General features: G+C 42.5%; 1 protein-coding gene across 1 annotated transcript in view; it reads right to left on the minus strand.

The window, feature by feature from the left end:
* The window catches only part of EMC8 (ER membrane protein complex subunit 8), a 583,181-nt gene that overhangs the window by 384,855 nt on the left and 176,302 nt on the right, over positions 1-22,024 (minus strand). Inside the window, exon 3 of the mRNA XM_044081758.1 lies at positions 16,713-16,782. Coding sequence (XP_043937693.1) covers positions 16,713-16,782 — 70 coding nt within the window. The remainder of the gene's footprint in view (positions 1-16,712; positions 16,783-22,024) is intronic.

Here is a 22,024-nt window from a genome sequence, read left to right on the forward strand (position 1 = left end):
TCATCTCCAAGCCAGTGGCCTGAAGACCCCTGACAGTGAGAGACTGGTCAGCTAAGAGGGGCAAAGCATAAAGTGGTATGGAATTCCTTTTGTTCTACGATGCAGTCCATGGTATAGGGGCAGAGGGAGGAAAAATAAGAGTGGCAGTAAGATTATGGGGGAAAAATGTAGAGGGGCAAGACGGTGGGAAGGAATACTGCAACAGTGATCAGTAGGATATATAGAAACTATGTCTTACCATAATGTTCCATCTGTGTTGATCTTCGTTCATTCATTACTGATGGGTTATCTGTTCCTTCCTTGGAACCGAGCCGGCCAATATCAAGCTCACGTCAGCCAAAAACTCTCGAGCCAAGGTCCTGCCCAGAATGCTCTGCTCCCTCTTACCTCAGATCGAGTTTACAAGTTGATAGATAAAAGTAGAGGCTACCTCTAGTCATAACAGACCTACAAGAAGAAGTACATGAAATTAACCAAGAACCACCGGATGGGGGACGGAGGGTGGAAAGTAATGAATGAACGAAGATCAACAACACAGATGGAATGTTATGGTAAGACATAACTTCTTTATCTGATGTTGTTAAACTGTCCCATCAGTAAGGAATGCATGAAGAGTCCCCAGCTACCTGTAGTCCCAGGTGGCCATCATGGAAGGACATTCCTGAGCACCATGGAGCTAAAGGAAGCTCTACCTCTGGAGGCCAAGTCCAATTTTTAATGAAAAATAAAGGTATGAGGTTTGGCCCAAGTTGCAGCTGAGCAAATATCATTGAGGGAAGCCTTAGCATTGAAAGCTGCTGAAGTCGCCATAGATCTTGTACAATGTGCTTTGACTATGAGGCGAGATGAGATTGCTTTTGTTGCAGATAAAGGTGATACAATTTCTCAATCATGAAGCCAATGAAACTTTTGATACAGTATGACCCCGTCAAGATCCAGAAAAAGCAGAAACAGTTGGTCTGATTTACGGGTAGATTTTGTTCTGTCCAGATAAAATCGTAATTGCCTATGAACATCCAAGGAGTGCAAACAATACTTTCCCTTGTTAGAATGGTTAGGAAAGAACACTGGTAGGTCAATAGACTGATTGATACATCACTCTGACACAACGTTTGGTAAAAAGGTACAATTAGTTCTCAGTGATACTCTATCCTTATGGATGATAAGCTAGGGAGGTTTGATGCATAAGGTCTGGAGTTCTGACAATCACCTGGCCGATGTGATTGCAATCAAAAACAAAGTTTTCCAAGAGAGATATTTTACATCACATGAAGATGCAGGTTCAAAGGAGGGAACTGTTAGAGCTTGCAGAACCAAAGCCAAATACCAAGGTTGTATAGGTTCTCTAAAGGGAGGTTTTAGGTGGATAACCCCTTTCAAGAAAGTCTTACAGAGTCTGTGTGACATAGGTGAAGAATCTTGAAAACCAATATGGCAGTTAAATGCACACGGATAGTAGAGGCAGACACCCCAGAGAGGAAACGATGTGATAAGTAATCTAATACCACCGAGACTGGGGCTGACAAGGGGTCTAATTGTTTATTTGCTGCCCATAGAGAACCTTTTCCATTTGATTAGTCTGGTGGATGATTTATGAGATGCAAAAAGAATACTGCGCACAGGGGACAAAAGGTTTTCATGCCTGGCAATCATTGGAAGTGGGGAAACCAAGCTGTCAGTTTCAGGGTTGTTAGACTGGGGTGAATCAGACCCTGCAGATGGAAGATCAACGTTGGGAATGGATTGAGGATCCACGGCTGATCAAGCAGGTGAGGCCAGAGGAAGGGAAAAGTACAGCTGTGTTCACTTACTATAAATGTAGATGTTCGAGTGTATTCACTGTTGCAGTCATTACATTTGGGTAATCTGCTGTCAGAATGCCCTCAGTCGGCCTGAATAACAAAGTCTTGGGTCCTGCGTCGGTTGCTGTCCCTTCTTCCATGATGTCAGGTTGTCAGGGGTATAAAACATGCAGCCAACGGCATTTTATTCAGTTTTTCTTGCCCCAGATGTCAGGTGCCCCCCAAATGGGGAGCAAAAAAAAAAAAAAAAAATATATATATATATATATATATATATATATATATATATATATATATGTATATATATATATATATATATATATATATATATATATATATATATATATATATATATATATATATATATATATATATATATATATATATATATATATAGTCTACTTCTATTAGCTGACAGCCCATTTCACTGAAACCCATTTTGTTGACAGCTCATTTCATTGACAAAAGTATTCAAGGCAAAACCTGGGTTTTGCCCCTCCCACTGTTGTGCGACTGTGGAGTTGTTATATATAGTTGGGGGGTGTGGGGGGCACAGCCCACCACATTGGGGGGGTGTGGGGCAGCCCCACCTAGAATGTTTGTCAATGAAATGAGCTGTCACTAAATGGGTTTCAGTGAAATGGGCTGTCAGCGAATAGAAGTAGACCCATATATATATATATATATATATATATATATATATATATATATATATATATATATATACATATACATATATATATATATATATATATATATATATATATATATAAATAAACAGCAATATATGTAAATGCACTTTTAGCAACATAAACTTTACCTTCATCTAAAAGCAAATACACCACAAAGGCTTTAGAATATAGTGAAGGAAAAAGAAGTTATAGAAAAGGGGGATGGCGGGTGTGTAACCTGGACTGCAACAGTGAATACACTCGAACATCTACATTTATGATAAGTGTACACAACTGTACTATGTTCTTCTTGTTTCACTGTTACAGTCATTACATTTGGGCAGAATCCCAAAGCTATGGGTGGGAGGATGGAATTAAATAGCATTAGGAGTGGTTATAAGGCCCTGCAGGCTCCAAGTAGCAGCTTCTAGAATGTCTTTGGTTGGAACTCCTCTGAGAAAGGCTGCTGAAGTAGAGGCAGCCCTGGTGGAATGTGACCTGATTCCCTTGGGCACAGGTTTACCATGGTGCAAGTTGCAGAAACGAATGCAGTGGCTTATCCACTTAGAAATAGTCTGCTGTGATATAGCCTTCCCCTCTGATCCTGAAGTAAATGACACCAATAGTTGCTCAGATTTTCTTAGAGATTTGGTCCTGTTTAAGTAGAATCTTAGTTGTCTGTGTACATCCAGTGAATGCAGAATCCGCTCCCCCTTGTTCTGCGGATTTGGGTAAAATGTTGGCAGGTGAATTGTTTGGTTAGGAGCCACACTGGATGCCACCTTAGGCATAAAGGAAGGATTGGTCCCGAGGGACACCCTGTCCGAGTAAAATGTAATAAAAGGCTCCACAGCCACGAGAGCCTCTAGTTCTGAAACCCTTCTGCCTGAAGTGATTGCAAAGAGGAAAGCTGTTTTCCAAGATAAAAATTTTATATACGCAATAGCTGCTGGCTCAAAAGGAGGCAGGGTGAGCCAGCACAAAATTAAGATCTCATGCAGGAGCTGGTGATATTCTGGGAAGCCTTAAATTTTTGGCCCCTCTAAGATACTGTTTTAGCAGAGAATGAGAAAAGAGGGAAGTCTCCGTTTTGTAATGAGCCGAGATGGCAGAGACATGGATTTTTATTGAAGAAAAAGATAGGCCCTTGTCAAGCATCTCAGTCAAGTATTGTAAAATCTGAGGGATATTTGGTTTTGCTGTGTCTGTTCCTTGTGCTTGGTTCCAAGCACATAATCTCTTCCATTTATCAGCATAAGATTTTCTAGTACTAGGCCTTCTGGCTTCCAAAATGACATCCATCACAGATTTACTGAGAGGTGTTGTTTGAATAATTACATGATCAGCCATGCTGCAAGGTTCAGAGTTTGGAGCTGAGTGTGCAGAATTTGATTGTTCTGTTGAGACAGTAGATGAGGTATTTGAGGCAAGTACCAAGGAGGGAGTTGAGACATATTCCTTATAATTGGGTACCAGTGCTGGCGAGGCCAGTCCGGAGCAATCAGGATCATTTTTGGGTTTTCCTGTCTGACATTTAGTAAGACCTTGGAGAGAAGAGGCAGAGGGGGAAAGGCATAGACTGATAGGTTTTTCCAACTGAAGGATAGGGCATCCACTTTCTATGCTTGTCTGTGATAAGTCCTTGTGCAGAATTTGTCCAGTTGATAATTTTGGGGAAGAGGCGAACAGATCTATGTCTGGGCTTCCCCATTTCTGTGTTACCATGCTGAAGATTTGTGGATCCAGTTTCCACTCATGCAGGTCCATAAGATTTCTGCTTAGGTCGTCTGCCAGAGTATTTTGTTTTCCTGGCAGGAATTGAGCTTGAAGATATACTTGGTAAGTCAAGGCTGTGTTCCACAATGCCATGGCTAGTCTGCAAAGGGGGTAGGAATGTGTACACCCCTGCTTGTTTATGTACCACATAACCGTGGTGTTGTCAGTCTTTATCAGTAGTTGTCCTGGATGAAGTAAGCCCTTGAAGGCTGTCAGGTGAGGCCAGAGGAAGGAAACCAAACTTGTCGAGGCCAATATGGAGCAATGAGGATCACTTTGCTCTTCAAGTGTCGTGCTTTCTTTAGAAACTGAGAGATGAGGGGAAGAGGAGGATAAGCATAAATAAGACCGGAGGGCCAAGCGTGGACTAGAGCATCCCTTGGTGACTGTTCCCGAGGGGGGATCAGGGCAAAGTAGTTGCTGGACTTGTAGTTGGTTGGGGAGGCAAATAGTTCGCAGTAAGGCTGGCCCCAGCAGTTGAAGATTTTTGCCACTATCAGAGGATTGAGGGACCACTCATGAGGATGTAGAATGCACCTGCTCAATTTGTCCGCTATCACGTTGGAGCTCCCGGGAATGTGCGTTGCAATCAGAAAGTGGTTGTAAGCTATCACCCATTGCCATATTCTCAAGGCCTCTCGGCGTAACGGGTAAGATCTGGTGCCCCTTTGTTTGTTGATGTATCAGACCACTGACTTGTTGTCTAACTGGATCACAATAGTCCCTGACGGAATGATGGAGTGAAATGCTTGCAACGCTAGAAGCATCGCCCTCAGTTCCACGACACTGATATGCAAAAGGGCCTCTGTCTCTCACCAGGTGCCTTGGACCGAGTTTCCCAGACATAGCCCCCCCCCCACCCCATCAGGGAGGCATCCATGGTCACTGTGGCTATCGGTTGATGGGGGGTTGAAAGGGCGAGACCATTGTTGGAGATTTTGAGACGTCTACCAGAGTAAATCTTGCTTGCATCTCTGAGTTACACTTATCTAAAAAGACAAAAAATGTGGAATCTGGCTAGAGGAACAATGGTAATTGAGGCTGCCACTGACCCCAATAGCTGGAGTATACATTATACTCATTCACACTGGTATTAGAATGTTTATTTTAAATTTAAAATACATGCATAAAATATATGTATACATTTTGTGAACTTAAGATGTGAAGGGTTTTAATAATGTGGAATAATAATATATAAAAGGTATGCAATGAATAATATATGCATTTAAAATTGTCATTTGCTTGTGTCAATAAGAATGGGATTGTTTCTTCATTGTTTGATTGTTACACTGGGGAACTGAATTGTATAAATGGATGCTGCCTGGTGTAAAAATGTATTCCTTGAAGGTGTAAACCGAGGTACCGGAGACATTAAAGAACTTCACAATTTTTTTTTTGGTGTGGTGTCATGTGTTTCTTTGGACATTTTGGGACTATTGTGTGTTTTTATATAATCCGTTGTACCCAAGAGTCAGTTATCTTTTGCCAGGCAGCGGGGTACAAGGAGAAACGACCCTCGACTGCTTCCAAAGGTGAGCAGTCGGGCAACCCTTCAGGGGCATTGATAGGGTTGGCCAGAGAAAGAATCTCTGGAACCCCGGTTTTACGGACCTCCTCTGCTCCGAAAGGGGCATCTTCCATTGGAGTTTCCCCCTCTGCCTCTAGGGGAGAACTCGGCATGTGCATCCTGGAAAGAACCCTATGATTTCTTGTGCCAGATCTTTCTGCTCCTCTGATTGCTGGAGTAGAATCGCTGAGGAGTGGAGGGTCTGACACCAATGGCAGACAATGTCTTGTCATCTTGTTCGCACCTTGCCAGCGTATCCTTGACGTTAGGGCCAAACAAAGAATTGGCCTCTACGGGGGCTGTGACGACTGTGCCCTGTCCCAGCAGTCAAGGAGCCTCAGTCCTCACCACTAACACCAGGGAGGTTGTCTCACAGAAGAGGAAAGGATGACTAATACACACAGTAAAGTACAATTTCCCTTAAGTGCACACAGAGATCACAGTCAGTCTGGGGCTGGCTGCTCCCCTGCTCACTAGGTCCCCAATAAGACTCCCCACTGGCACAGCTACAGGGTCCAGATCTCAGCCTAACTGGGCAAGCTAAAACCTCCAGTACCCTCTCTGTCTAACCAGTGCTTCGTGTCTCTGCCAATTAGCTGACAACACACACACACTTTGAGATAAGTATTTATACAACTTCACAGACTCTCCTGGGAAAGGCTGACACAGATCCTCCAACTGTGCCCCTTTACCCATACTATACGGTAGTAATTACTGCCACCACCCAATTAATAATATCAGCTACTAAAATGCCCTTAAAAAGGTGTGCAATTATTACTGTGCAATATTAATATCCAATGGTAATGTGACTATACAGTCTAAGGCTTATTGGAAGGGCTTAGACAGTAAACTCTATAAATATATAATGTACTCTAAAGCATACTTCATCTCTACACAAAGCAGCCACAGGTAGAAGGTTTTAAAAATATTTAATAATAAATAATTAAAATATAAGACAAATCTACTACACCACAGAGATATCTAAGAGTTCACAGATCACACAGAAACTTAAAATAATATTGTTGGAAAGATCTGATTATACAGAAAAATACTTAATCTAACTTTATAATCTTTAGCTAATCTTAGAGAAAACCCAGTGCTACAATCCTACTTGCATACATAAAGAGCATACGCAGTGCTGGTAAGTTAAGATATCCAAGATCAAAATGCTCCCCGGTTTCTTGTAAGAAATAGTATTTAAACATTACTAACAAACATGTCTCTAAGGGCCTCCCAAAATTACATCATTTTTGACACTTAGGTTTTCCCAGTATTCATATTGCATCATCTTAACACCTGATCTGAGTTCTCAGGCCACAAACTGCATTATTTAGCAATCTAACACTGCCTCAGAAACTTACAACGATACAAGACATTTCACACGTATATGCTAACAGAAACTAAAGCAATAAAAGCACCTTCCACATCTAAATTCTGGTCATAAACTTTAGCCCTAAAATAATGGGCATGCAATCTTCATCCAGCCGCCCTCGGGCCGAATTCTAACAGGAAAGGATACAACATGCTTTACTGGGCCAGTAGAGTGCAATGTTGTCACATATTTTGCAGTTCCACATTTCACAGTGTTTTCTTACACTTAAAAACACAAGCCTGTATTTTACATTTATTTATACAGTTGATAAAATTATATATTAAATTCTATTTGACTATGCTGGCAGCCTTCACCCACATCTCCCCAACAGTCACAGGGGCATTCATGAAGGAAGCCTTAAAGGAGTCCACAAAGTCACAAAGGAGCATCCAAGCATGTCATCTGGCAACTATACCTGTGCCTGCTGCTCTAGCGGTCCCTTCCGTGAAATGAGAAATAAGACACATGGAAGAGTTGGAAATGGACTTTAGGGTGGCTGAGAAGCCACATTATCATGGACTTCGTCAGAAACAGCTCCTGCCAAGGTTTCAGAGAGCTGTTTGATAAGATCTCGCTGAAGCCTGGTAAAATGTGTCAAATAATTGAAAGACCTTATGGCGAAGGTCGATGAAGCAAACACATGCTTCCCTAATCTGTAAATCGCCCAGAACTCCTTGTTGGGCGGATGGACAGTTTGGCTCTCTTCTGCCAAATCCTTCTTAGTAGCAGCTGTCACCACCATAGCATCTACTGGAAGACCTTGTGACCAATGGGGGTGCTCAGCTGGGGGCAATATTTTATCTGGTCTCTTAGCTATCGCTTCCATGGTGTCAGGAGCCTTCCATGCGCACTGCACGATGAGCTGGATGAGCTCATCGGCAGGTGGGGTGACCCAGGATGTAGGGGGCTGGGCACGAAAAGCCTGCAGGAATACGGATTCCTCAGAGGAAGAATTAGAGGGCTTCCAGTCACCTCTCTGTCTAAGGATCTCAAGGATGTCACCAAAAGACACCTCATCAGAGGGTGACCATGGGGACCCTTCACAGTCATCAAAATCCGTATCTTCAGTCAATGACTCCTCAGTGGAATCCATGTGCTTCCTCTTACACGATGCTTTGTGGGGTACTTCCTCAGTGGAAGGTTCTGGGGAAGACTACAAAGAGGGGGTCTGCTGAGGAGAAGAAACCTCAGGCTCTTGTGCCCGGTATCCGGCAGTTGAAACTTGTGGCAGTTGTGGCACAGAGGGGGGAGAGGACTCTGACAAATGAGCTTTGCCAGCTGAGGCAAGCGTCCTCTCCATGATCAGGAAGGCTGGTCCATCCAAGGAGGGATGGGAGCCCGGAACCAAGCAGAACAACCTCAGAACCGGGGTCACACCCCACCCTGATGAGCCCACCCCCAGACCAGGAGTCTCAAGAGGACCATGAACTGTAAGACAGCATATCCCTGGAAAGTGCCATAGAAAAAATTAGCATGGAGCCAGGAATACCCTCCCCAACGGCACAGCCACTGGCCTGAGAAGAGCACGATGCCTAGTGCACCGAAGGCCACAAGGACAACTCTGGTTCCAAAGTGAGATCCACTACTGAAGTCGGAGGGAGGGAAGCTGCTGTCAGAGTAATAGGCTTCGAGACTTGAGTGGAAGTCGAAGGAGGAGTACACATTGGGATTTGAGGAGATGTACGTTCACCTGAATGAGGGAATGTGGACTTCAATGGTTGAGAGAGAGACCTGTGGCCACAAGCAACTGGTCAACAAGTCACAACACATCCTGTTCAGAAATTCTCTTGGTTGACGTCATGGAGAAAGCTGATGGTGATTCTGGCCTTTCTAGGAAAGGACTATACTGACTGCTAGCAAAAGGATCCAGTGAAGGGGAATATTTGGTCCTTGTTAATTCAATAGGTGCAGAGCTCAGAGCCGAGGAAGTCTGCACCGAAGAAAATGGTGTGGAAAAAGTCTGCGCCAAAGATGTCAGCACCATAGTAGTTGAAGGTATCTGCACCGTAAAGGCAAAGGTCGGCCCTGAAGGGTACGGTGCCGTAGTGGAAAGTGTCTGCACCAGCAATAAAGGACGGTACCGAGGGGGAGTGCACCAAAGCACATGTTGGTGCCGAAAATGTCTGCGCCATGGAGTACAGAGTAGTCATACTTGGAGCTGAAGGTGACTGTACCAATGGTGCCGAAGGGGACTGAACCTGTACTGACAGTACCGTAAGGGGTTGCGAAAAAAATGTCGGAACCGTAGTGGTCTGCATCGGGAACTCCGTTGCCGGTATCAATAAAGGAGACATGGCTGTAGTCAGAATCACTTGGGGCGGTGCCGAGCCTGAAGCTGACAGGGTCACACAGGGCAGCGCCAGAGTAGTAATTAATTTCACCTTCTTGTGAGTCGACTCCTTACGATCTCCAGAGGGGTAGAAGAAGTGATTGACTTCGATGAAGAAGAGGAAGAATGCCTCTTGCGGGGTTTAACAGGAGGGGGTGAGTCCTCTGACCCAGAAGTAGCCTCAGAGAAAGGAGACTTGAGGAGACCTTTCAAAATTAACTTATTCTTCCTCTCGCTGAGAGTCCTGGTAGAGAAATTTTTTTACAAATCCCACATGGAGGACCCACAGTCAAGTGAGAGACATTAAAACAGTAGACACATAAATCATGGCCATTGTAAAGCTGTAACTTACGGCTGCAATCCTTGCATTGCTTGAAACCAACGCTACTTTTCTTATCCGACATAACTGGTGTGGAGAAGAAGCACAGTACCAAAAAGAAGAATAAGGGCTACCCAACAAAAGTGTAAAAAAGAAAAAGGATTACCAACGATGGTAATGGAAAATTACCACAGGGTAAGAAAAGAGGGTAATAAAGGAAAAAGACTAAAGGGTGAGAGTCTAAAGTGTGCGATTGGATAGGAAAATATTAGAATAAGCTTTTGAGAAAAATGTAGAGTAATAATATATAAACTTTAATTTGAGAGATTTAGCTGAGAGTGGCTTGACACGGGCTCTACAGCAACGCAGCAAATGAGATCCGAGGTCAGAGGGAGCAGAGCATTCTGGGTAGGACCTTGGCTCGAGAGTTTTTGGCTGACGCGAGCTTGATATTGGCCGGCTCGGTTCCGAGGATGGAACACATAACCCATCAGTAAGGAATGAACAAAGATCAACAACATCAGATCTACTGTTATGTTAAGTTATTACACAACTGTGGTATGTTCTGTCTGAAATCACTGTTGCAGTACTCATAATGAATGTGTGACTCTCAGACCTGTAGGGCATGAATGGGTGGCTGGTTACTGAGCTGCAAAAAGCTGAGTGGCCCAAAAGGACTGACCTTGTAAAACCAGCTCTAGACCCTGAGAAAGCATTAATCCCGTAGTGTTTAGTGAAGGTACGTACAGAGGACCAGGTGTCAGCTTCTAGTACAGTCCTGGCATCCAACCCTTTATCGAAGGCTCCAGATGATGTTACGGCTCTGGCAGAATGAGCTTGAGGGCATAAGGGCAAGGATTTAGCATGTAAAGAATAACAAGAAGAGATGTCCTTAGACATCCACTTTAACATTTTGTTTAGACACTGGTTGGCCCAATTTTGAGGGCATAAAGGAGCCAAATAGTGGTCAGATTTTCTAATGGATTTGGCTTTGTCCAGACAGAATCTTAATGGTCTGTAAATGTCTACAGAGTGGAGCAATCTTTTCCCCCTGTTTTGTGGGCTAAGGAAGAAGGCAGAGAGATTTATAATCTGGTTAAGTGAAAGTTCGTTCACTACTTTAGGTGTGAATGAAGGGTTACTTCTCAAGATCATCCTGCCCTTGTGAAAAATAAAGTGCAGGATGGCCATGACTGCATGAAGCTCTGAGGTTTTCTAGCTAAAGAGACAGAAATAGAACAGTTATTCAGGTATAGAATTAGAGGTTTGATGAGACTGATGGTTCAAAAGGAGGCAAAATGTTTTTCTAGCACAAAGTTGAGATCCTCAAGGTGGGATTATGGGCTTCCTTGGTAGTCTAAGATGCAGCACCCCTTCAAGGGATAACTTTATCTCAGGTCTGGACAGGACATAATTGAGGGGTAGACATTCAGAGATGGACAAACGGTGGGCTTTGATGGAAGAGTAAGCCAGACCTGTAAGCATGAGCTCACACAGATATTTTAGTATGGAAGGTACCTGTGATTTGCTGGGGTCCTGTCCATTCCTGTGGCACCAAAAAGAAAATCTCTTCTATTTGGCTACGTAGGATTTTCAAGTGGTGGGTGTTCTGGCTTCTTTGGAGAACTTAATTATGTCCTCTGAGAAGTGGTGTCTGCAACAAATTAAAATCTGGTCATCCACAGAGGTTCAGGGATGACAGGTTGGAGTGTTGTAGTGACCCCCCTCTACTGTGTGATGAGATCAGCTTATAGTGACAATGGCAGCCTCCAGTGAGGTAAGACAGAAAAGGAAACCAATACTGTTTTGTATCTCAGCCAGCAGAAGGGAATCACTAGCAAGAATTTTGGCTTTTCTCTTGAAGCCTTTAGGAAGAACCCTTGGGGTGAGAAGTACAGAAAAATAGGTGTAGAAGAATTTCCTCAACCATGGAAAGCATATGTCCTCCAAGCTGAGAGGCAGAGGAACCTGGTGCAAAAGAAGTGGAGTTGTTTGCTGGCCTCTGAAGCAGAGAGATTTATGTGACTTGTCCCCCACTTATGGAGAATGTCCAGGAAGGTGTTGAGGGTCGATTTGTGAGGATCCTCAAAGGTTCTGCTTAGTAAGTTTGCCAACACACTGTCAGTGATGGAATGTATGCAGCAACTAATAACATGTCACTCTGCGTGGCAATCTTCCAGGCAGTCTCTGCTAAACTGCACAGCTGGTGAGACCTGGTTCCTCCTTGCTTATGTACCATATGACTGTGGTGTTGTCTGAACACACTTACAGGACCAGGCCTCCAGATATGGGAAAACACTTTAAGAGCTTGGATGATCGTCCTCACCTCCTTCATGTTAGATGTGTTCCATACACTGGGTAGTCTCTGGGATACATACCTATCTCTCCGGCAGGTCCTATTTATATCACAAGAAAAGTTTAAGTCTTACCTGTTCTAAAGACTTAAACCTCACCTATGATATAACTAGGACCTGCTGGAGAGACAAGTATGTATCCCAGAGACTACCCCTGACTAGGGAACAGGCTTCCCCATCCATGTAAAGCAGAGTTCCTCCCTAACCCAATTTAAGTGCAAGTTGGACAATTGGATGGGAAACCGGAAATTCATCCTTGATTTGGCACCTATATCGCTAATGTATGCAGATAACATGTAAATGGTTCATCTCCCAGGCCCATGCTTACACTTATCAAGAATATCAGAACTTGTTAGAGATTTGGGATGCATGGCTAGGCTTAAAAAGGCCCATGTGGTCATTAGCCTAGTAAACACCTATAAACTTATGTTGATGTGCTCCACTAGTATTCTTGGTTGCCATCTGTCCTGAACTCTGTGTGCCCCTGTCCTGGCACCCCATTCCTCATGCGAGCCAAGTTGGCTGCAGGGTGGACTTCCTGTGGTTGATGGTGAACCTCAGCTGTGAGGGAAGGCTGAGGATTAGTTGGAGGTGTTGCAGGAGTATCTGAGGAAAGAAAGCTTGGATTAACAAGTTGTCTAAGTAGGGAAAAATCTGGACTCCCTGTGTTTGACAGAAGTTGATTACTGGTGCCAGAACACTTTGTGAAAACTCTTGAGTCTGTGAAAAGCCTACATGGCAAAGCAGTAAACTGAAAATGAGATGACCCAGCACAAAACCTGAGGAATCTCCTGCAAGAGGAGGGGGTTGAATTGGAATACTGAGTAAGGCATCTTTTAGATCTAGAGATAGAAGAAAAGCCTGAGGTGGAATGAATGGAAGAAGTGTGTGCAGGGAAAGCATTTTGAAAGTGTTTAGCAGGGAGAGATTCAGTAAGAGTCTCCACTGCCCTTCTATCCTTGGTACTAGAAAAAGTCTGCAGTAAAACCCCTTTCCCACAAATTCCCGGGGAATTGGTTCAATTGCACCTTTTGCAAGCAATTCCCATAAAATGGGTGGAAGCAGGTGGCATGCCATTTAGAGGAGGAGTTTCCATCCAGGACATGGTGTTTCCTTTTTTTTATAATCAAAAGCACCCACTGGTTTATGGTAATCCTTTCTCAGGTGGAGATTGACGGTGTGAGTCTTTTTGAGAGTAGAAGGGCCTGGGAGAGGGTTGGCTTAAGACTTTGCAGAGGGTCACAGAGACTTGTCTCTAAAAGAAGGCCTCTCAGAGAATAACCAAGATTGCAACATCCTGGGTATGAGTAATTGGCAAATGAGAAGGGTCTTGTAGTTGCCTTCCACTCCTAAGTGGAAAAGACACTGGGTATTATGCAAGGATTTATGTGGAATTTGCCTACTGCACTTGCACTTACCCCTCCTAGTTGGCATCTAATCTGGTAATCAAAAGCACTTTTGAAAACCAAAGAAAGGCTCCCCAATGGGGTACTTATCTGTTTACTCAAAGCAAAGGTACCAACGGCCAAGCAACAAACAGTCTGACTGACAAGCGACATGCATTTTGGCAGGAGGTGAAACAGTCTGAGGAATTACGCTTGTGTGTCCATCTATACAACCCTATTGTTATTAGCTGAGGTGTCACAGCTGATGCACAGTCCTAGAAAGGTAAAACTTTGGTACCCTGGCCAGATGTCAACAGTGATAACCCATTAATTATGAATACTGTAACAGTGATTTCAGTCAGGATATATTGGTTGACAGCATAATACATTAGATAGGAACGATGTAGATCCATGGGGCAAAATCATATAAGTGAAAAAGGTAGGTTTAAAGCTGATCCGCGAAGGACCCGACCTCTGAAGAGTTCCAATAACACACAGAAAATTCCGAAGGACCATCTCAAAGCTTCTGCCTGCCAAGTAGGTCTGAAACCACATAGAAGGATTTACTCAGCAGACTACTGAGAAGGGAAAGTCAACAATTGTAAATGCTCTCTATAGGTCAATAAGAGTGACCCTAGCATTTTCATTCAGTGTTACTGGAGATGTGATCAGCAAGCCAATAAAATGTCAGAGTGCTATACATGTTGCAAAATCCATGCCTTTCCTGGGAGATGGGATCATATTCTGCAAGTACCTCAGCATAAAAAAGTTTTCCAAATATTCTAGTGATGATACCAAGGTTGGTAATATGTGTGCAGTCATGGGGAACTTCAGGGCAGGCCGCACTATAGAGTGAAACAACAGAAGCATGAAAAGGTGCTAATCCTGTAGTGATAAATATGTAGGATAGTGATGTGGTAATAACTGTGGCTGCCATCTTCAGGAATGAGAAGAGGAGGTCATGTTCTGAACTTCACCCCAAAGGTATTTTTTCTAGAAGCTCTCACACTTTCCTCATCCAGAAGTCTTTGAAATCAAAAGGTGGTGGCTTGTGAAATATATCAATTTCTTGGTGGGGGCTGAATGACAAGAGAGTGTGGGAGGGGAACATTTGAGGTAACTGGATAGTAAAGTAGTTCATAAACTATCTACAAGTTTGTTTTGGACAACCAGTCTTCATTACAAACAGCTCACATTTTCACAAGTGTTTACAGTAACCTATTAAAACAGCTTTTTTCCCTAACTTAGGAGCAGGGAAACCTGCAAAATACATCAACATATTCAGAAAATCTTTGCAATGCACTACAGAGGATGCTGCTTAATCTGCAGAAGCATTACCTCAAAGTGAAATGCACACCAGTGAAATAGCTATACACAGTATGTCAAGCACACCATATTTACTAGAAAAGAATGAGAAGTTACTACAACCAGAGAGTTTGTTATTCCACAGTTCATAATGGCACAATAAAGAGTGAAAAGATTTCAGAAATGTGCCAACATCAACTCACACTTACTGAAAGAAGTGATGGTGAGAGACTGGGCCAGAGCAAAAATCAGTCAGAACAGAATTCAATCCTTATTTTTCCTTCAGGAAGGAAGGACGAAAGCAGCATCCAAGGTTAAATGGTTAAAGCTGACAAAGTTACTTTATGAGACTACCTAAGAAAAGAGATATTTGTGAGAATAGTAAAGTGCTAGGAAACCGCAAGAGATATTACATAATGGCCGGGACTGTCACTACATACTAAAAAAGACCTGGAGAGCTGCCATGTGCAATTAATGCAATAACAATAATCCACAAAGATCAAATCCAGAAGAGAAGGCAGTAAATTATATGCTCCATGGTCATTCTGAAAGATGCACAACACAATCTATACGGAGTTGAATGAGAACAGATTTAACTTCAGAGACCCAGCGTGTAATGTGTGTAAATTATTTCAAACAACATGAAGCTATACTAGTGAAAGATATTACAAACAACAGTATTTTGTTCTTTCGGCTTTTCCCGGTTAGGGGTCGCCACAGCGGAACTCCGGTCCGCTAATGATTGGCAGTAGATTTTTTTGAGGGTGCCAAGGTGCCAGCACGACGCCCAGCCTTCAACGAAGGCACGCCCATTCTACACGTCTTTCAAATGTACAAAAGCCTATCATCTCAAGACAGCACATCAGCAGTTATCATCTCAATCAATGGTCTCCAGTTTAAGACTATGGAATTTAACATACCTGAACACATGGATGAGTTTAAGCACATGACTACAAATCTAAGATACCCACACTCGAATAGGCAGGTGGACAGAACTATCCCAAACTGTGAAGTACATTATGAAAAAGAGCCCTGGCAATAACAATGGGATTTATCATCTTGTTATTATCAAATACAAAACAAACCACTACAAAATCTCCCTCTTAAACCCAAGTACTACTGGAAAAAAGAACAGAAAGCAAATTACCGTATTCTACAACTTTAGTAATGCCAGAGAATAAAGAAATTAAAAAAAAAAGATGCCAATTATAAAGAAGCCAGAGACGTCCCTTCAGGGAAAGAGCATCAGTGATAAGATGAGAAAAGCAGAGGCAAAAATATATATTAAAGCCACATGAGAAAGTCATTCTCAGAGGATAAGTTTCTTATCTCCTTCACAGTAGCTGAACAACCAGTGCAATCCTAAAAGGGATAAACAATGAAAAAACATTCAAGTTAGTAGATAACTCTAGAGTTATGCAAATAAGTAATATCTCCAAAGTTAAACTTCTTGAAGTGTCCATTAAATATTTAAGAACTGATTTGATGTAAAAAAACCCATGATTTGCTCACTATAATCAAAGTTAATCTAAAAATGATCCATGTGTAATGCATGCCATCTCACAGAGATTATAAAATAGTAAGCTATCTGCTAAAAAATTGAAACAGCATATACCATTACAACTTACAAAATAGCAAATGCATGTCGTTTGATGCACCTCTTTTTACTAAGCAGTCTTTACTCAGCACCTTGGTAGATGACAAATATTACATTTACTGATCAAGGGTTAACTGTTACCATAAAAGGCCTCTCAATTTAAGCATTCATCAAGGCACAATCAGATTCATCCTGGAAGAAAATGGAAAAAAAACACACTACTAAAGTTACATACCATGATAAGCGTTGCATCATTACACCCCTCAGCAATCCTTGACGCCACCTTTTCAGCAACTTGGTCAGGGCTGTCAAAGAATGGAAGTGACATTTCAAGCAGTTAAGCCACACACAGAAAATTATTTTTAGCCCAAAGTATAAAATGCAAGTAAATAACTAGAATAACATCCAAGTCTCTCTCTGGAACCTATCTACTTCCACAGTGAAGTCTCAGGTAATACTTCACCACCCCTACCACCAGTATGACCTTTACTTGTGTTCAGAAATGGAAGTACAGATGGGGTTCTGTAGTTATAAAAACAGTCACTTGACAGTGTTAGTCTTTCTGGCTGTCAATGTGTAATACTTTACTTGTTCAACAGCCCTCACCAGCAATGGTAGAAGAGTTGCAAAGAATGCATTCCATCCAGCCAAAAGTGAGACACAACTGCTACAGTGAAGCTATTCCCCATCACAGATAACAGTGTACCCCAGGTCACAGCTGAAAAGGGGTTTTAATTCCCAGATGGGCTTTCCCAATAAACAAATATAAATAAAGAGGAGATGCATAAAAAGTGCAAGCTGCTGATGCAGTAAAGCTGCTACTTCCAATTTAATCATCAATGAGGCAAAAGATGCCATAGGATGTACTCTTCTACCCAACCAACAATGTTGTAAGTGCTGCAGTGAAAACATTCCTTTCATCTAAACAAAGTTAATGCCACACAGTTTATGTTATAAGTAAGCTTTATACCTTATTGACTTGGTTGTCAATAATAAACTACTAAACTTAAATCTGAACTAAACATAACTCACATAACTATTTACATTAAATAGGTGCGCCGTTCAAAGCTATACAAATTTTACAACTTAATTTTACTTACATACATTTGATAAACCAAGTTTTACTGAATGTCACAGGCATTATTTACCTCTAACGATAAAATTTAAACCAAAAACTGTAACTGATCGTTGTATTCAAGAATCCAGAAAATGGAGGTATAATGGATTTTTGCCTGTTCTTAGTTACTGTTTTATGTCCTACAGCTAAAAGACACCAAGGAAGCTGTGGAGAGTTGTTAATACAAAGCTTCAAATAATACTAGGTGTACCATGCATAGAGAAATAAGGCAAATGGACCCAGGCAACAAAAATTTGATTAGCAGCACAGGCACTTGGACGTGCATGTGGGCAGGATGGCCATACTCATCTGGGGAGACGGACACTTAGGTGCACTTTGTGGTTGATACCTGATAGAGGACTTAAGTGCAATGGGGGAATTTCCTTAGGGAGGTTAGGCTTTGGCAGAGTGCCAGTGAAGGAGGAAATAGTACGTTAGTAACTCCCATTACATGTCCTTCCTTAAGATGGGATGGGTGTGAACAACAGACAAGAACTTAGCAGCAAAAACACTCCCTGGCAGCAGCTGACACATGGGTTGGACATAGTCCAGAGGAGACTTACCAGGCTTCGTAGACATACTAGTGAGGAGCAAAAATGTCTTAATAAAGCCATGTTCAGACCTTGACATGCCTATTCAGAGAATGAGTGCCAGTTAACCAAGTAGCAAGTGTCCTCTTCTGAGATACAAAGAACACTGCTTGGGTTAAGAGGGACAGAATCTAGTTCAACTTCCATGGCACTACGGTCATGGTATATGGACTTCAGAAAACAATCATATTCCCCAACAGTAGTCACTAGATGAGATTTACCCAGGAGGTAAATTCAATAGTTTGCATACCCACTGAAACCCTGCCTAAGAATAACAGTCTGCCTCTGAAGGCTATTCCCTCTTCCCTGTGCAAGAAGTTCCCTCTTCAATCATATCCACTGACAATAGCTCTAAACTGATAGATGTCTTGACTTTTTTTGTCATCAGTGAAGCAGACATAGGAATGTCAAGTCTCTATAGTATTTTTCTATGGGGGAGGGGCTATGAGTCTGCTTTTCCATCACTTCCTAGTGCACCATGAAAGAGCCATTAGAGAACCTGTTATAATGAACTAATGACTAGAAACCCAGAAAAATAAAGTTCAATTTTTCTTGAATATCGAAGCAAAGATACAATTTTGAAATAGCAAAATGGTGTGTTGTCATTCAAACCAATACCCAAAGGGACTAAATCAGCCAGGCAGTGTGAGGGTAGAGTGAGTAGTTAGTGCTGTTTCACTTATCCCACCTGACAGTATGGCTGGCTGTTTTGCAATATGCAAGTAGAGACTTATAGGCAATGAAGATGCAGCTATTACCTAGAAATGTGGATGTAGCTTACTAAGGTAGTGACAGCACACACAAGTGCACATGTGAAAACACACACACACACACACACACACACACACACACACACACACACACAAGGAAGGCTCCCTCAGCAAAGCAGGTGTTCATGTTGGTCACCATGGGAGGTTTACCTTAATCATTTGCATCAGTAATTTTCTAATCAAGCACACTTTTCTTCCAAGTCAAACTGACCACAGTTGGTTTTACTTTCAAAGCCATACATTTATCCTAAACGAAACTTCAGGAGCTTACTGCAGTCTAAAATAAGTAAAACACAAAGCTTTCAGGTATAAAATACCCTTCCTCAGTGCTGACAATACACAAATCAAATAACACACCTTTTAAACCACAAAAGTTAATTACACAGCCAATGAAAACAGAGTAAAATACAATTCAAAAATGTAAAGTCTTATCATATAAAGTCACTATATATAAAAAGCAAATATCTATGACAAAACTATATAATTCATCTCAAATAGCCATAGAAAAGAATAACCATAAAATATGTTCTTTTTATAAAATGGCTTGCTTTGCCTTAAGCACAGGCTTAACAGAAACAGCTTGAATTATACCAGGTATATGATCTACTCGCAGATGTCAAACAAATGAGTTCTTTATTTTCTAACTTAGTGTTAACATCACCCGTTCTCAATGATTTCACTAAAAGTTCAATGACCCTAAATTAAAAATTGTGTAAGATGTTTTCTGCTATATGTTTTGCGAGGGAATTACTCATAACTCTCCGCCTAATGTCAGAATTATGTTCAACTTGGAGTAAAGAAAGGCAGGATTACAAAGGTAAACCAGCAGAAATAGCCGAAAAGTGCACCATTATAAAAAAAGCATACCTAAAGCTGGAGCTCTGCAATCCACAAGGATAATGAAAAACCAGAGGAGTCTCAGATTGAGATGAATTTTTGTCTTCTTACAGGGCACAGACTACAAAATCTCTTCTATTTGGCAAAGTATGGTTTTCTAGTAGCAGATTCTCTACCCCCTGTAATACCTATTGCACATCTTCTTTCAAACGGTGACTAAATGTGATCAAAAACATCTTCAATTCTATCAGATGAATACAGGCAGTTGGCATAATGGTTGTCACCTCCCTGCACAAACTACAAAGGCTTGATCCTGGCCTCGGGCCAACCCAAGTGTGGAGTTTAGATTTCTCCCTGTGGCTGTGTAGGGTTCTTTCCACCACCCAAAAACATGCTGGGTGTTTTCACTTCAAACTCATCCAAGAATGGAGTTGAAGGATGCAGTAGACTCCAGATGTTGACAATTAGGGGAAATTTGTACAGACCAACCACTTTGGGTATCAACTTCAGTGAGAGGTATCCTCTGGATAGCAGAACATGAATCACAAACAGCACACTGTGTCAGGGCTAGCCACTCAACATTGGAAAAACTGGCTCTAGAAATGGTCATGTGGAATGATGTCACCCAAAATGGGAATGGGTACCTGCCAATGAATGTGGGTTATGGACCCAGCCTATTTAGACCTACTCCAGAGACCCATGATAATGGTGGGAGGGGTCTATGTGCACCTAGTGGCCAGTGTGTGTCCACTGGTGTCCAGTTGCCCAGCTTGGGTTACCTTGGATAACTCTGTGGAGTGAAAGATGGATGTAAAATCAACCTAATAAACATGAACACTCAATATTGATTCAGTGACAGGGTGCAGCTTGGAATTTGATGTCATGATGGTAAAAAGGACAGCCTCTATATCCAGGAGACAAGATGGAAGGGCAGTGCAGCAAAGCCACTTATCTTGGGATCCAGTGTCTTCTACTTAGGTGGAGGTATGGAAATTGTGGTGAGGAAGAGGCTTCAGAAGGCAGTGAGGGGTGTTGGCACAATTAGTGACATACTCATGGTAATCAAACTACAGTACAAAGGATAGGGCAAGTATTCTTAATCTCTGTCTATGACATACAGCAGAGTTGTGATGGTGATGAAGAGAGTGCATTCAGACAGCACTTACAAGACCTACTAGATAAAGCAGGACAGCACAAGCTGAGTTGATAATGGGGGACCTGAATGCACATATTGGGACAGGTAGAAGGGACTTGAAGGACAGCTTGTGTCCACATGGGTGAGGCAACAGGAATAAAGGAGGAGAGATCATTCTTAACTTCTGTCTGGCAAATGGCTTGATGGTGGCCAACACATTTCAGCAAGAGAGAAAGTCACTAAATCACATACAAGAGTGGCTAACATGCAACTGAGGTAGACTTCTTTCTAGTAAGGAAGGAAAGGGCATTGGAGTAGAATCAACAATTGAAAAGATCTCCCCAGTGAATTAGCCAGTCCACAGCATAAACTACTGGTGTCCACAATCAGCTGCAGGCAATCCTCAGAGAAGACTAAGACCAACAGAGGCTAGACTAAGGACCTGGAATCTGACTGAAGAGGCAAGAAAACACAAGAGTTCATAGGATCACAGAATCACAGGAGGTTACTTGGCTAGTGGCCCTGAATTTAGCCCATGTTTAGACGAGTTAGCACCTGATGCCCCTGTCCAGCAGGGTCGTGGGTAGAATCCCTGGGGTATATTTTCTGTTTCCCATCCAGTTATCTAGGTTGCGCTTAAAAAGGGGTAAATAGGTACTCAGCTTTGTGGAGAGGGAGTCTATTCCATAAATGGAGGAGTCACTGGGACACAAAGCTGTCCCGCCAACAAGTCCTTTTGATGTCATAGACCAAGTTGAGGCCACTCGTGCAAGTTACTCGAGTGGAGCTTGACTTGTGGATATGCAGCAGTCCCATCAAGGTGGGGTCCCTGATCTCCTTGTATACCAGACAGAGGTCACCTCTGAGGAGTCTGTATGAAACTGAGTAGAGGGATAGGGCTTTTAGCCTGTGTATGGAAGATGTGTGAGGCCCTGGATTCTCCTGGTGAGGAACCTCTGTGGTCTCTCCAGCTGCTGCATGCGCTTTGTGAGGTACATGCTGAAAGAAGCACTGTTCTCAACAATGGGCCTTATAAGGGAATACAGGGATGTTATGACCTCCTTGTCCCTGGATGAGATACCCTCCGGACAACGGAAG

The sequence above is a fragment of the Protopterus annectens genome, chromosome 8.part1 (assembly GCF_019279795.1).
Source record: "Protopterus annectens isolate FY-2018-M chromosome 8.part1, PAN1.0, whole genome shotgun sequence".
Taxonomy (NCBI): Eukaryota; Metazoa; Chordata; order Ceratodontiformes; family Protopteridae; genus Protopterus; species Protopterus annectens.